We start from the raw sequence: 14,826 nt of genomic DNA on the forward strand, positions 1-14,826 counted from the left end.
AGCTGCTACAGTGGTCCTGGTCAGAGAAGCAGACAAGCTTACACTGGGACAGAATATAAATGAAAAGTCCCCCATGCTGTTACCACGCTGATGAACAGCCAGGGACATAAATGGCTGACCAACACCAGGATGACTCACTATCAAGGACTGCTCTGTGAAAACCCATGGGTCCGCCTCGAGACTGTGCGGACGCTGAATCCTGCCACCTACTTACCTACTTACCCGATCACGACTGTGAAGAGGTCCTGGATGAAATCTACTCGAGCAGGCCAGAACTGACGGACACTCCCCTCCAGAACCCAGAACTGGAACTGTTCACTGACAGAAGCAGTTTCGTGCAGAAAGGACAACACAAAGCAGGCTATGCAATAACAACAACCGATGAGATAATAAAGGCTGAGGCCTTGCCACAGGGGTGGTCGGCACAACAGGCTGAGCTGTGGGCACTCATCCAGGTGCTGAGGCACGCCCAAGGGAAGCGAGTCAACATCTACGCAGACTCAAGGTATGCCTTTGCTACTTTGCATGTTCATGGAGCCATCTATAAAGAAAGGAGACTAACAGCAGGGGGAAAAGGGATCAAAAACAGAGAAGAAATCCTTCAGCTGTTAGAGGTAATTTGGAAGCCTTCCCGGGTGGCAGTCATCCATTGCAAAGGCCACCAGAAAGGAACTGATCCAGTCAGCAAAGGAAATCGGTTGGCTGACCAGGCAGCCAAGGAGGCAGCAACCCAACCAAGTCCCACATTGGGTCCGGAGCCGATTTCTAAGGTCCTCTTGGCACCAGAATTGCCAGTCCCTTAGGTATACCAAAGAAGAAGATCAATCGGCTTTAGGTGAGGGAGGAACTAAAGGAAAAGGGGCTGGTGGAAGTTTCCAGACCAAAGACTCTTCGTCCCCAGTGCTAAAGCAATCCAGCTGGTACAACAACACCATGAGACAACTCACTTAGGAAAACCTACACTAGAAAGTCTACTGAGCCGCTACTATTTCATTCCTAAGCTCCCAACCCTGTGTGCCCAGATCAGTGCTAGGTGCGTGACTTGTGCATGAAACAATGCCAGCCAAAGACCAAGACCCAACCCAGGGGTGCAGACAGTTGGGACATTGCCCTTTGAAGATGTAGAAGTGGACCTTACTGAAGTCAAGCCTTACCGAGGCTATAAGTATTTGCTGGTAATAGTTTGCACCTACTCAGGATGGGCTAAGGACTACCCCACGCACACTGAACGGGCATGAGAGGTAGCCAAGGTGCTACTAAGAGACATAATCCCCAGATATGGGCTACTTCTCTCCATAGGGTCTGACAATGGGCTAGCCTTTATGCCTGAGATAGTTCAGATTTTATCCAAGACACTGGGAGTCAAATGGAATCTCCACACCACTTACAGACCATAAAACTCAGGGAAAGTAGAGCGCATGAATCAGACCCTCAAGACTATGCTAGCTAAACTGTCAGGAGACCCAATTACCTTGGGTTGCCATGCTACCCCTAGCCTTACTTTAAGCCCGATGCACCACGAGGTCCTCAGGCTATTCTCCCTTTGAGATCTTATAGGGGAGACCTCCAGTGACAGGGAAGCTCAAGGGAGACCCCCAGCAACTAGCAGACGTGGAGATGTCTCGACACCTCCAGGCCCTGGGAAAGGTCTTCTGCCATATTACTCGAGAAACCTTAGAAAGGACTCCCATTCCCTTGGGCAACAGGGTTCATCCCTATCGGCCAGGAGATGAGGTACGGGTAAATGATTAGAGGAAGGAACCACTTCAGCCAGTTTGGACTGGCCTTCATACAGTCATCCTGGCAACCCCTACTGCTGTTAAAGTTACAGGAGTCACCCCGTGGATCCACCACACCTGGGTGAGAAAGCAGCACCTCTAGAAGGTGAGGGACCTGGACTGCCAAAGCTCATCCGAACCAGACACTTCAGGTCTTCCTATGGAGACAACCAAGTCCTGTCTGAGATCTTCAGCCCTGCTCCAGTCACTCCAGGGCTGACTGGTCCATGCACAGCGGAAGCTTGAGGAATTCTACGAGGGACATCTGAGGGTCAGGGTTACGATGACACCCTGCCTTGTAGGGACTGGTTGTACCATTGGCCTTGATGTTTTCTACAGGCTAAACACAAGGGGTTGTGTTGGCTATAATCTACCCAAAGGTAATGGAATCCCGAAGAACTATTTGGGGGTTGGTTTTCTTACATAGGGGGATTCAAAACACTTGTGGGAATAATCCTACTCCTCCTTGGGCCCTGTCTCCTTTTACCTTGCCTCTTGCCCTTATTCATGAGGGTAGTTTCCAGCCTAGCTGAGGCCACTGCGGATAGGAGGGCCAACGCACGTCTCCTAGCCCTGAGAGGTTATCATCCCATGGGCTTAGAAGATCAAGAAGTTGATGCCTTATAAGATTTAAGGGGCATCAAGAGGGGGGACTGAAGAGAAAAGTTAGAAACTTACACTCAGCTAAAAACAACTCCATGCTTGTTTTGCTTTTGTGAAATATGCTTGCTGCGCTGAGAAAAACAGAAAAACAGGATGACCTAACAATTCAATGTAACTTTAAGATGTTTTGCTAAAAAATGGAATGTTCTGCACCTGCTCTTGTAAGCTTCTGTTTGGAAACTTCCATGCTCTGTAAACATGTGCACTATAAAAGTAAAGCTCACCCTGAGTTCGGGGCCCAGAACTTTGGAGCGTTAGCTCGTCTGGGGCCGCTGGCTTAATAAACCTGAGTTCTCCAACCCTCCGAGTGTGGTGCTTGGTTTCCCAACGGACCGATTTCTGCAACATTTCTATAATCCCACTTACATAAATGTCCAGAATAGGCAAACCCATAGACCTAGCAAATAGATTAGTGGCAGCCAGGGACTGGGCAGAAAGGGAGATGATACTAATAGGTATGGGATTTCTTCACGGGGCGATGAAAATGTTCTGGAATTAGTGGTGATTGTTGCACAACTTTGTGAATATATGAAAATTTACCTAACTGTACACTTTTAAAGGGTGGATTTTATGATATGTGAATTATATCTCAATTTTTAAAAAAAATTAAAGATTCAGGATTAAAGTAAAATTATAGAAAAAGATACACCATGCATTCACTAATCATAAGAAAGCTAGGGTAGCTATCTTAGTAGGATATAAAGTAGACTTCAGGAAAAGAAAGATTACCAAGGTTAAAGTGGAACATTTCATATTGATTAAAAATTTGTTGATTTATGAAAAGATATACACAATTAAATTGTATGCACCTAATAATACAATGTCAAAGTAATAAAGCAAAAAATTATATAACTGAATTTTGACACTTCCCTGTCAGTAATTAATAAAATAAGCAGTCAAAAATCATAAAGGTATGAAGATGTGGACAACAGCATTCAAGTAATTTGACCTAACTGACATTTACATAATACTCCATGCAACAACAGAAGAATACACATTTTTTTCCAAGTGCACATGAAAGCATTTCATCAAGATAGATGATATCATGAGCCATAAAACAAGTCTTAATGAACATAAAAGGATATAGGGTCAATATGCCAAAAAAAATCAACTTTATTTCTATATATTAGCAACAACATTTTTAAAAACTTAATACCATTTATAATATCATTAAAATCTTAGACATGTACTACTTAGGTATAAATTTAACAAAATATGTGTAAGACGTATTCTGAAAAACTGCAAACATCACTGAAAGAACCTGAAAACTTAAATAGATGGAAAAATACACCATTTAATGGATTGAAAGGTTGAGTATTGTTAATATATTAATTCTCCCAAAATTGGTCCATAAGTTCAGTGCAATCCCAAGCACTAAAAAAACCAACAAAACTGACAATCAGGAGATAAATCCACTTTAAATGAAAATTAATTTACACAATCTGAAAATAATTTTAAAATAAGTATTTAGAATCTTTCATCTAATAAGAGGAGGAAACTCCATAAAAAACAATAATTATGAAATTAAAACAGGTAAAAAATGTAAATATTTGGCATATATTTAAAAAGAGACACTAAATGAGAACTCTCAGAATATGTAGTTAATGAAGTTTAAAACCTCAATAGAGAAGGTTTCACATTTTAATTTAATAAGTAAATAAGAATATAATACTGAAGAATTTTCCCAGAACAAGAGGCTATAAAAATATTACACCAAAAATAAGCACTTAAGAAAGAAGAACAGATAAAAGTTCCAATATACGTCTAACAGTACTGTCAGAAGAAAAGAGAGCACAGCAGAGAGCCAATACTGAAAGATATAAAAGCTAAGAATTTCCAAGAACTGCAGAAACCCATAAATTCTCAGATGGAAAGTACAGACCCAGGGCAAAAGAGAATAAATAAAAACGAATCTAGAGTTCTATAATCATAGTGTACTAGAATACATCAAGGATAAAGTGAAAATACATTATCATAGTAAAGATTTTAATATCAGAGTGAAGATTTTAATATCTCCATTACAATCTAGTAGAAGTTGAATGCAGACAAAAAAATTTAATATGGAATTGAAGATATTTCAGAGAAAATAAATTTGGTCCGATAATGGCAGATAGAGTCCTACATCCAACAAATAAATTTATATATTATTTTCAAGTAGAGAACATTCACAATAATTGAATTATTCATAAATACATTATATATAATAACTGGATAATAACACAAAGGAAATCGCACCAAAAATAATCAGTATCACACAGATTTCATTGAATACCCCAATGCAATTAAATTAAAATACCACAATAAAAGACAGAATGTATGTATATATATGTGTATGTGTGTATGTATGGTGGGGGGAAGGGGGAAAAGGAGGGGAAAAAGACTATACACACACATGTAAATCCTATACATCTTGAAATTAAAACAAACTTCTAAATAGCTCATAAGCTAAAGTAAAAAGTATAAAATAAATTTTCTAAAAATTATAAAATTACATCTTATCAGCTTAAGATGTAAAACATTACAGATGAGGTGAAGTCTCCTGTATCTCTCTCTCTAATAGAATCCCTCCTCCCTTCTTTCTTTAGGTAGTCACTACTCTGAAATTTGTGTTATTCTCCCTATTTTTCAGTACTTTTCTTGTTTTAATATCTGTCTTTAGGGCACTGGATTTACTTGCAAGTGTGGCTTAACTGGCATCCTAAGGGGACTGATAGTACTGCTGGGCAGGAATATGCGTGTTCACTACGTTAGTCTTTATAACTTTTTGTATGTCTGAAATATTTCAAAATAAATGTTTTAATAAAAAAAAAACTAAATAAGTACATTTGACTTATAGAGCTAATAGTTCATCTAGGAACACAAATGGAAAATCCTAAATAAAAGATTATGAATCAAATCCAACAAAATACAGTAAAAATAACACATCCTGACTAAAAAGAATCTATCATAGGAATGGAAAAGGTGCAACATCACAAAATGTGTCCCTTCTATAGAACATGGGAGCAATGTTACAAATAATCTCATTAGACTGAGGGAAGAGCATACAATACAATTCAAAGCTCAGGATATTTTAAAAATTAGGGAGAACTCCCTGGCAGTCCAGTGGTTGAGACTCTGCACTCTCACTGCCAAGGGCCCTGGTTCAATCCCTGGTGGGGAACTAAGATCCCACATCCCACAAGCCACACGGTGCAGCCAAAAATAATAATAATAGGAATAGAAGGGAACTTTCTTAACTCAATAAATGAAAATCCTACAGCCAATATTATGTTAGGTTGAAGTATATGAAATTGTCTTTTTTTTTAAAGTCAAAAAACGGCCCGTTGTCAGCAATTTCATAAGATTCAAACTAATACTGGTGAAACTTCAGCAGCACAACTTAAAATAAAATGACAAGTATATGTACTGTTTTCCCATTATTTAACATTATACTGGGGATTCTAGTGAAGGACATAAGTAAGAAAAAGGAAAAAAAAAGAAAGAAAAAAGATTGTCAGGAGAAGTCAAAACTGACTTTATTTGCAAACATGATTTTCCACACAGAAAATCCAAATAACTTACATGAGATTTCAACAATGTTGCTGAATTCAAAATATGCAACAAAGACAAGTACAAAAATGTTCATAGGAGCATAATTTATAATATCCCCTAACTGGAAAAAAATGAAAATGCCATCAACAATGGAATGGATACAGAGAAACAGAATAATTTTCCAAGGAAGACATACAAATGGCCAACAGATACTTGAAAAGATGCTCCAAATTCCTCATCATCAGGGAAATGCAAATCAAAACCACAATTAGATATCACCTCACACATGTCAGAATAACTATCATGAAAAAGACAAGAGGTAACAAGTGTTGGTGAGAATCTGAAGAAAAGGGAACCCTAAGACACTGCTGGTAGGAGTGCAAATTAAGCGTAGCCAATGTGGGAAACAGTGTGGACGTTCCTCAAAAAATCTGAAATAGAAAGATCATATGACCCAGCAATCCCACTTCTGGATATATACCCAAAGGCAATGAAATCAGGATCTCATATCTGTATTCCCATGTTCACAACAGCATTATTTACAACTGCCAAGATATGGAAACAACCTACGTGTCTGTCAATGGATAATGGATGAATGGATAAAGGACATGTGATATATATGTAGCAATATTATTCAGCCATCAGAAAAAAGGAAATCCTGCCATTTGTGACAACTTGGATGAACCTTAGAAAAAACAAATACTGTAAGATATCACTTATATGTGGAATCTACAAAAGATAAACTCAGAGAAACAGAGAGTATAGTGGTGTTTACCAAGGGTTGAGGAGGTGGGAGAGATGGGGAGATACTGGTCAAAGGGTATAAACTTCTAGTTATAAGATTAATCAATTTGGGTATCTAATGTAAACAGCATGGTGACTATAACTTATAATACTGTATTATATACTTGAATGTTGCTAAGAGGGTAAATCTTCATTGTTTTCACCACAAAAAAGAAATAGCAACTATGTGACAGGATGGAGATGGTAGCTAATATCAATATTATGGTAGTAATCATTTTGCAATTTATAAACATATCAAATCAACATACTGTACATTTAAACTTATATAATGCTATGTGTCAATTATATATCAATAAAACTGGGGGGAAAACAATAGAAAGGATAAAGGATTATTGCTTTGGAGGACAACATGGATGAATTCTCACAAAGTTATACATTAAAAAGTAGAAGGAGGGAGGGAGGGAGTGGAGGAGGGAAAGGAGGGAGAAAGAAAGAGAAGGGTTGATTTCAAAAGCTCAAAATATGTTGTGATAGAAGTCAAGATGGTGGTTACATCTGGGAGGGGAAGAGGGGCAGGTGGAGTAGCTGGAAGGGATGGAGTACAAGGAAGCAACCTGGGGTGCTGATAATACGCTAATTATCCATCTGAGCGGTGATTACGCACTTTGGATTTGTGCACTTTCTGAATATATGCTATAGTTCTGTAAAAAGTTAACTTAAAAGACCCAGTAGCATTCTTTGTTTACCAGCAACAACAACAAAAAAATAGAAAATGAAAACAAAAGGTATTACTAAAAAAAGCAAAAACAAAGTGAAAAACTAAGCTTCAACTAGGTCTGTGAAATTTACATTATATACAACCAACAGAGGTTAGTGTCCAAAACATATTTAACAAGAGAAAAAAAGAACTCCTATGTTCCTAAAGGGCAAAGGAGATGAACTAACTATTCACAGAAAAAGAAACCTCTAGGATTGGAGATTGGATTTAAAGTGGCCACAATCTGAGAAATGCAAAAGCTAGAAGAACAAGGAAGGATTTTCCCCTAGCCTTCTAAGAGAGTGCTGCCCAGCCAATACCTTTGTTTCGAACTTCTGGCCTCCAGAAATGTGAGAGAATAAACTTCTGTCTTTTTAAGGCACCAAGTTTGAGGAAATTTGTTATGGAAGCCCTAGGAAACTAATACAATTCCCTGTGACTCAACAGTTCCATTTCTAAACCTATTCCTTAGAGCACTGGGTCTCTATAAGATCCAAAACCCTCCTCTGACAACCAATATTTTGCAATTTACCTATACACATAACTAAAAAATAAATCAATGCCATAACTGAAAAAAATACAGAAATCATTTATAGTAAATTATATATTTCTACATGTAAATGCTCAGGCAGGACTAAGCTAGAAGATACAATATATTTACACCTATTCACAGAATCAACATGAACTGGGCAGTTTCAAATGCTAAATGATAGGTTTCACACATTGGCAACTCAAACACAAGCAGAGCTGCCACTGATGCCATGATTTTCTGAAAAAGTAAACCTAACAGAGCTCCAAACAAAACAAAGTACACTCTTTCCTCAATTTACACAGTAACTGCATTCCTGGAAAATTCACTGTATTTAAAACTTTTCCAACAGAAAAACGATTTTGTGTTTATACATAAAACAGAGTTAGGTTCTTAATGTTTAATAATTATATAAACAGGTTTTCATCTACATATTCAATGGGACATTCAAGTCATGCAAAATACCAGACAATAACGCCAATAGGAACCCACCTCCCCAACCACTATGGCAAACAAAGGTAGCCCAACAAATTTCTAGAATGTTCTCTAGAGCACAGTACCTGCCCTCTTGAGAACAATTGACTCATGGACACCAGAAGGTATGTAAAATATTCTCATTGCAACATTGTAACATTAAAAAAGAGGAAAACTGGTATTTGAAAGTCCACCAATAGAGAAATAAGAATTATATCACTGCCATATAAATACACACATTACATAACAATTAAGGAAATGAACTAGATTCGCAAGAATCAACACTGACAAATTTCAGAAACAATGAAGTGTGAAAAACAGATTTGCAGAAGGATACCTACAGTATGATACCATTAGTGTAAAATTTTAAAACAGAACAACAGTATATGTGGTACGTAGGCACACACAAATATGTAGTAAACATACAAAAATCTGAATGAAAAGAAAACACTCCAACTTCAGGATACTGATTACCATACCTCTAGGAAGGGAGGGAGGAAAATTGGCCTCACAAAGAGGTGCAAAGATTACTAGGTTACTACATCTAAGTTATTAGATCTGTAACATTTTATTTCTTAAAAACAAAAATCTGCAGGAAATGTGTAAAATGAGTATTTATTAAGTCAGCGCGGGGTGGGGGGGGGGAGATCACAGTATTTAGGTTTTCTTTTCCTCTGAGTTGGAAACACTTTATAGTTAAAGTTTTAAAACATCTGGATTCCAGGGAAATTTACTACCAATTACAGCATAAGTGAGTAAGGAAACTAGATAATGATCACAGATGTTCAGATGAGTAATGATTGAAAAGGACCTCAATGCTATCAATAATTTGAGTGAGGTAATGTGGTGAGGTGAGTATAGAGAAGAAAAACTGGGAAATAAATAATATAAACTAACCCCACACCGACACTATTCAGGTAAAGTCATTGGGCTTTACTCTTGTACCTCCAATTTCTTCCTTCTACATTCCTAAAAAAATCTCATGAATTAGAAGAAGGTAGAGAGAAGAAGCAGCAAATATACTTTCTCATATCAGAGATAAGACATTTCAAATATTAAAAGTGTAAGTGATGGGAAATATAATTTTTGGCTGCTCTTTAAAACAAGTTACTTGGCACATTATATCATTCTCCCAAGATTCCTTGAGAAAAGTCACACATTTCTTCCCAGCAATATATTTTCTCTCAAGTCATGGCTCTGTTGAGCAACACAAAATATTGTGTTATACACCAAAACCTTTCATGTTTACTATGTTTTTGCTGTCATATTACCACAGTATTAAACAACAGATTACCACAAATACAAGACTGTAGCAAAACATAAACATGGAAAGCGGAGAAGAGGATGAAGTGCCACACTTTCAACAAGCAGGCAGAAATAAAACGCCTAATTTCCAGTTTAGAAAAACTAATTAAATGTCACCACAATGGGAAAAAATTCAGACAATAACACAACATGGGATATTCTGTATCTGAGCCTGGTCTCCAAAAGGTAATGTGCATAAAAAGACTTTTACAGGAATGAACGTTCATAGTAGCTTTATCCATGACCATCACAACCTGGAAACAACCCAAATAATCAACAATAAGGAGAATGATAAACATGCCGTGGTGTATGATAGACTATGATACAAGTCATACGATAGAATGCTACTCCACAATACATACAGCAACATGGATAAGTCTCAAAAACACGATTAGCAAAAGGAGCCCACCCAAGATATTACATACTATATGGCTCCTTTAACATGAACTTCAAGCACTGGCAAACTAATCTTCAGTGACAGAAAATCAGAATAGGAGTTCCCTTTGCGTGGGGCTTAAAAGGGGAACAAGGGAATCTACTGGGGTGATGGAAGTGTTCTAAATCTTGATCCGCATAATGGTTACATGAGGATATGAATTTATCTGAATCCCAGGGGGAAAAAAACATTGTGGGAATGAAAAAAGTAGAACTGTCCTATATTAAAATGGACTACAACGACCTAACAACCAAATGCAACATGTAAACTTTGACTGGATCCTGGTTTGAAAAAGTTAACTATACAAGTCATTTTTGTAACAACTAGGAAAACTTGAAAACAGACTAGATACTAAGAAATTACCGATAATTATCTTAGGTGTGCTAATAGTACTGTGGTTATGTAGAACAATGTCCTTATTTTTAGAAGATACATGCTGAAATGTTAAGGAGTCTCATAGCAACAATTTACTTTCATATTTTTAGCAAAAAATATTATCATATATATACATATGTACAGATATATGAAATTAATGTACATAGGTCATGGGATATAATTACTCATTGTACTATCCTCCCAACTACTCTGTATGTTTGAAAAATGTCAATAAAAAGTTGAGGGAAAAAGAAGATGCCAACTTTCTTAGATCTAGAGTGATCTTCAGGATACATTAAGGAAAGAAAAAAAAGCAAAGTACAGACTAGCTTGTATAATATGCTAACTATTGTGAAGGAAAGGAAGGAAAGTAAAAAAAATAGATATGGGACGGGGGGAGTGTACTCTGTGTGTGTGTGTGTGTATCTATTTGATTACATTACAAAAGGAAATACTAGAAGAATAAACCAGGGGGAAGGGGGGAGGATTAATTGGGAGATTGGGACTGCTATATATACATTACTAATAAGAAAAAAATATCAAATTGTGCACTTTAAATATATGCAGTTTATTGTATGTCAATTATATCTCAATAAAAGTTCAAAAAAAAAGAATAAAAATGGTTACCGACAACAGACGAAAATAGAAAATAGGTTTGAATAGGGCTGAAAGTGAGACTTCTCAGAGCGTATCACTTTATATAGTTTGACTTTTATACCCCATAAATGTAAAGAATTGAATTAAATTGAAAAAAAATGAAATTGAAAAGATGTTAAAAATATCTATGCTCACATAATTTCTCTATTCAATCAAAGCCAAATCAATCAAGCTTGTTTAACTTGTATGATTATTAATCGTCTTTTTTGCTCTTTCTGAGCATGAGAGTCATTTAATGGGGTTTTTGCTGTTCAGAAAACTTAGTTTCTTGCTGCATATCTGCCCCTAAACAGTTGTGCAAACCTAAAAAAACAGTCATGCTAAGCCTCAATTTTCTTACCTGTAAAAAGAAATTAAATCCAATGAAAGCTAAGATTTCTTAGAACTGTAAAGTTCTGCGACTCAACTGTTAAAAAATTAAATAGGAATGTTTCCACCTGCATAATTTCTTAAGCCACGATAAACAACAAAGCTCCATCATACAGTCATTCACCTTCAGCCTGACAACTAACACTGGGGAAAAAGTGTAGAGAAATAACTTTTCTCTCCCCACCCCTTCAGGCAGTAGTCAGTTACCACCATGTACTTCCTCTAAGCAGGTCTGGATTGGCCAAGGAAAGGAAGCAACAGCCGGCCTGTCAGGCAGCTACTCTCACCAGACTGCTAAACCCCACTGGTTAGCAGAGGAGGAAGAAGCAGCCAGTAACAAAGTCTAGAGAGGCTGAACTCAGGAGTTTTACTAACTGCCCCGAGGCCAAGTGATTGAGGAAGCCTCTTGCATTCTTTTGCCAAAAGAATCCTCCTTTACAAAAGGCTGCCAAACTTTGGCAGCTGTGGGATGAATAAAACATCTGAAGCCAGAACTATAGAGTTTCTGACACGGCAGCAAGTAAAATTTCTGCAGCCTTAAAGCAAGAGTGCCAGAAACTTTCTTCTCCACCTCTGCCCTACGCGGCCTTCCCTTCTTTAAGACCTAGCAAAAGACTTAAAACAGTCTTGTGACTTCCCTGGAGGTTTCAGGGACTGTGCTGCAGCGGCCTCACCCTATGTCAGGAAGGAAAGCCAGGAAAGCAGGGGATGCTTTGTGCGGAAGGGGGAGTGGAGGGGGAAAGGGAGTGGAGAAAGAAGCCCTGACTGCAGGGTGTGCAGAAAGGAAGTGCAGCACCCAGAGGAGTGGTGTTGGCTATTTAAGTGTATACACACACACACACACACACAAACACACACACACACACACAGAGTTTTGCTGGGAGATGAAAGAGTTGAGAAATAAAAGGACTTTGAGAGTGGAAAGAGAAAAAAAAAAGGACTGAAGGAAGAATTTTGTTTCCAAACTGCTTGCAGGTCTAAAATAGAGGTATAGAAAGACTTTTGCGGGGAATTCCTCTAGGAGAAAGAGGCTGGTGCTTTCATCTGAAGGGAAGAACGAGAGGGTTCTGTAGAGAATAAGGGGGAAGGAGTTCAAAACCCCCTGGAAGGGTCTTGTTCAGAGGGGTGGCTTTTGCTCGTAGCGTGGAAAGGTACAAGGTCCTTCATCCGAGGAAGGACATGGGGGTTCTCTGCCTCAGCTGGATTTCCACAGCAGGGTGGGGGCCAGGATCCTCTTTGACAAATCTGGAGAGTGACTGGGTGGGGTTGCGGGTCCTCTCCAGCAAGTTTAGAGAATGAGTAGTTTGCCTCCAAAAGCTGGTGCCTTTCTTGGAGTGAAGAGAAGGATAGGGGATTCCTCTCAACATCCGGAGAGTTTAGGGACTGGAGGGACCCGAAATGGTTTCCGAGGGGTTGGCCCTGGGGGGAGATGGCAAGGTGCTGCGGGCAGTGATGACACGTTTCGGTTGTGGGGTGTCGGGATTCTACTTTGAGACTGACAGCAAAGACCCCTTCACTAATCAGAAGCTTGTTAATCTGTCCGAAAGAATCCGCCAGCAGTGATTTGGAAGGAAATCCATCCCCAACTCCGCCCCCGAAGACTGGGGAGAAGTCGGCCCAGTAACACTCTCACTAAAAAAAAAGGAGCAGAGAAGAAGTTTAAAAGAAGCCCCTGCCCCCACCCCAATTCGCTGGAAAGTTAAGGGCGGGGAGACGAGGACTTTCTAAAGTGGTTTGGAAAGGATCTGAAGGAACCCGAACTGGAAGCTGAGGGGAAGCTAGAGGAGCTGAGGGCGAGGGAGTGGTCAGACCTCTGCGTGGCAGACGTGGGAGGGGCGTTCGTAATTTTCAGCTTGGGGAAGACCGAGGTGACAAGGGGTCAAGGCTACATAGGGATGATTCGGAGGGTGCAGGAGGTTTCGAGGTGACCCGGGGTTCTCGGAAGTGCACGGAGGCGGTGTCCCGAGTAAATTCCGGGGGCTCACCACACCCAGGCGGCGGCGGTGGGGGCGCGACCGGTACTCACAGAGCGGATCTCCAGCGCCAGGGCGCACTGCAGCGCCTTCACCTTCGGCATCCGCGCAGGGTTGGGGCGGCGGGGAAGGACCCCGGCCGCGGACCCCAAGGAGGCGAGGAGACGCGGGGCGGGGCTGGGACGGGGAGGAGACGAGGTGGCGGCGGCGGTGGCAGCTGTGGCCCCCAGGCCGGGGCCCGCGGTCCAGCCTGGGTCCCGCCCGAGCAGTAGCTGTGCGCGGGGCGCGGACTCGTTGTCATGGCAGCCAGGAGGGGCGGGGCCGGAAGAGAAGCCGGACGGGGACGCGCAGAAGCCGCCGCTGGAGGGCGAGCGGCTGGGGGCGGGGCTCGGCGAGCGCAGGGCGGGGCGGGGCCGCTCGAGGAGGCGGGGCTTCCGAAGGGACGGGGCGGACATTTCGTCTGTGATGTCAAACTGTGGGCCCAAAGCCAGAGGAAGAAGAGAACAGCTGTATAATAGGACAGTGCGCAGGACGGGGAGCTGGACTCAGGAGCCTGAGTTCCAAAGTGACAGTGGCAACCTGAGCTAGCGGCGTCCCCCTGCGGCCTCAATTTCCCCAGCTGTAAAGAATAATAATGATTATTCGTTCTCTTATTTGAATTTCATGATACAGTCTTCAAAGCCGACTTGCTCGATTCAAAGGCAGAACCGGGACTGGACCTCAGGGGCTCTCAAGAAAAACTCCGGTTGCCTCCCTGAGAAGAGGGGCCTCAATGAAGCCACCTTCCCCTTCCTAGTCTCCTATTCTGCGATTCTTTGTTAGTGCGTCCCCCTCCCCCTCAAGGTTTCCCATCTAATCACCTGTGTATGCATCTCTGTGTATGTTGTTTTAAATTAAACTGTCAGTAAAGGGCCAAAAGTAAATCCGGTTGCAAAGCGCCTGGGCCATAGACCGTCAAGGATTAAGGGAATCTAAGAGATTGCCAAAGCCAATCATTTTAAAAATCATTTTTAGTGCGAAATACATTACACATACAGAAGCATATAAAACAATTTCATCTTAATAATAACAATAAAGCAAATACCTGTGCAACTGACGCCCAGCTTAAGACATAGAACATTACTAGCACCTTAGAAATTTCCCAACCATTGCATTGCCTCCCTTGCCCTGGAAATAACCACTACCCTAACTTTTGTTACCGTAATTCCCTTGCTTTTCTAAATACTTTTGTGATT

The 14,826-nt window shown here is 40.3% G+C and overlaps 1 protein-coding gene across 2 annotated transcripts in view; it reads right to left on the reverse strand.

Moving 5' to 3' along the window:
- Positions 1-13,889, reverse strand: part of SPATA6 (spermatogenesis associated 6) — a 126,511-nt gene extending 112,622 nt beyond the window's left edge. Inside the window, exon 1 of one of the 2 annotated variants that reach the window (XM_057710292.1) lies at positions 13,645-13,889. In XM_057710292.1, the coding sequence (XP_057566275.1) occupies positions 13,645-13,695 (51 nt within the window). In that variant the 5' untranslated portion in view covers positions 13,696-13,889. The remainder of the gene's footprint in view (positions 1-13,644) is intronic. The other variant, XM_057710300.1, reaches the window with a different exon arrangement.
- Positions 13,890-14,826: the final 937 nt, after the last annotated feature.

The sequence above is a fragment of the Hippopotamus amphibius genome, chromosome 1, assembly GCF_030028045.1.
Source record: "Hippopotamus amphibius kiboko isolate mHipAmp2 chromosome 1, mHipAmp2.hap2, whole genome shotgun sequence".
Classification (NCBI taxonomy): domain Eukaryota; kingdom Metazoa; phylum Chordata; class Mammalia; order Artiodactyla; family Hippopotamidae; genus Hippopotamus; species Hippopotamus amphibius.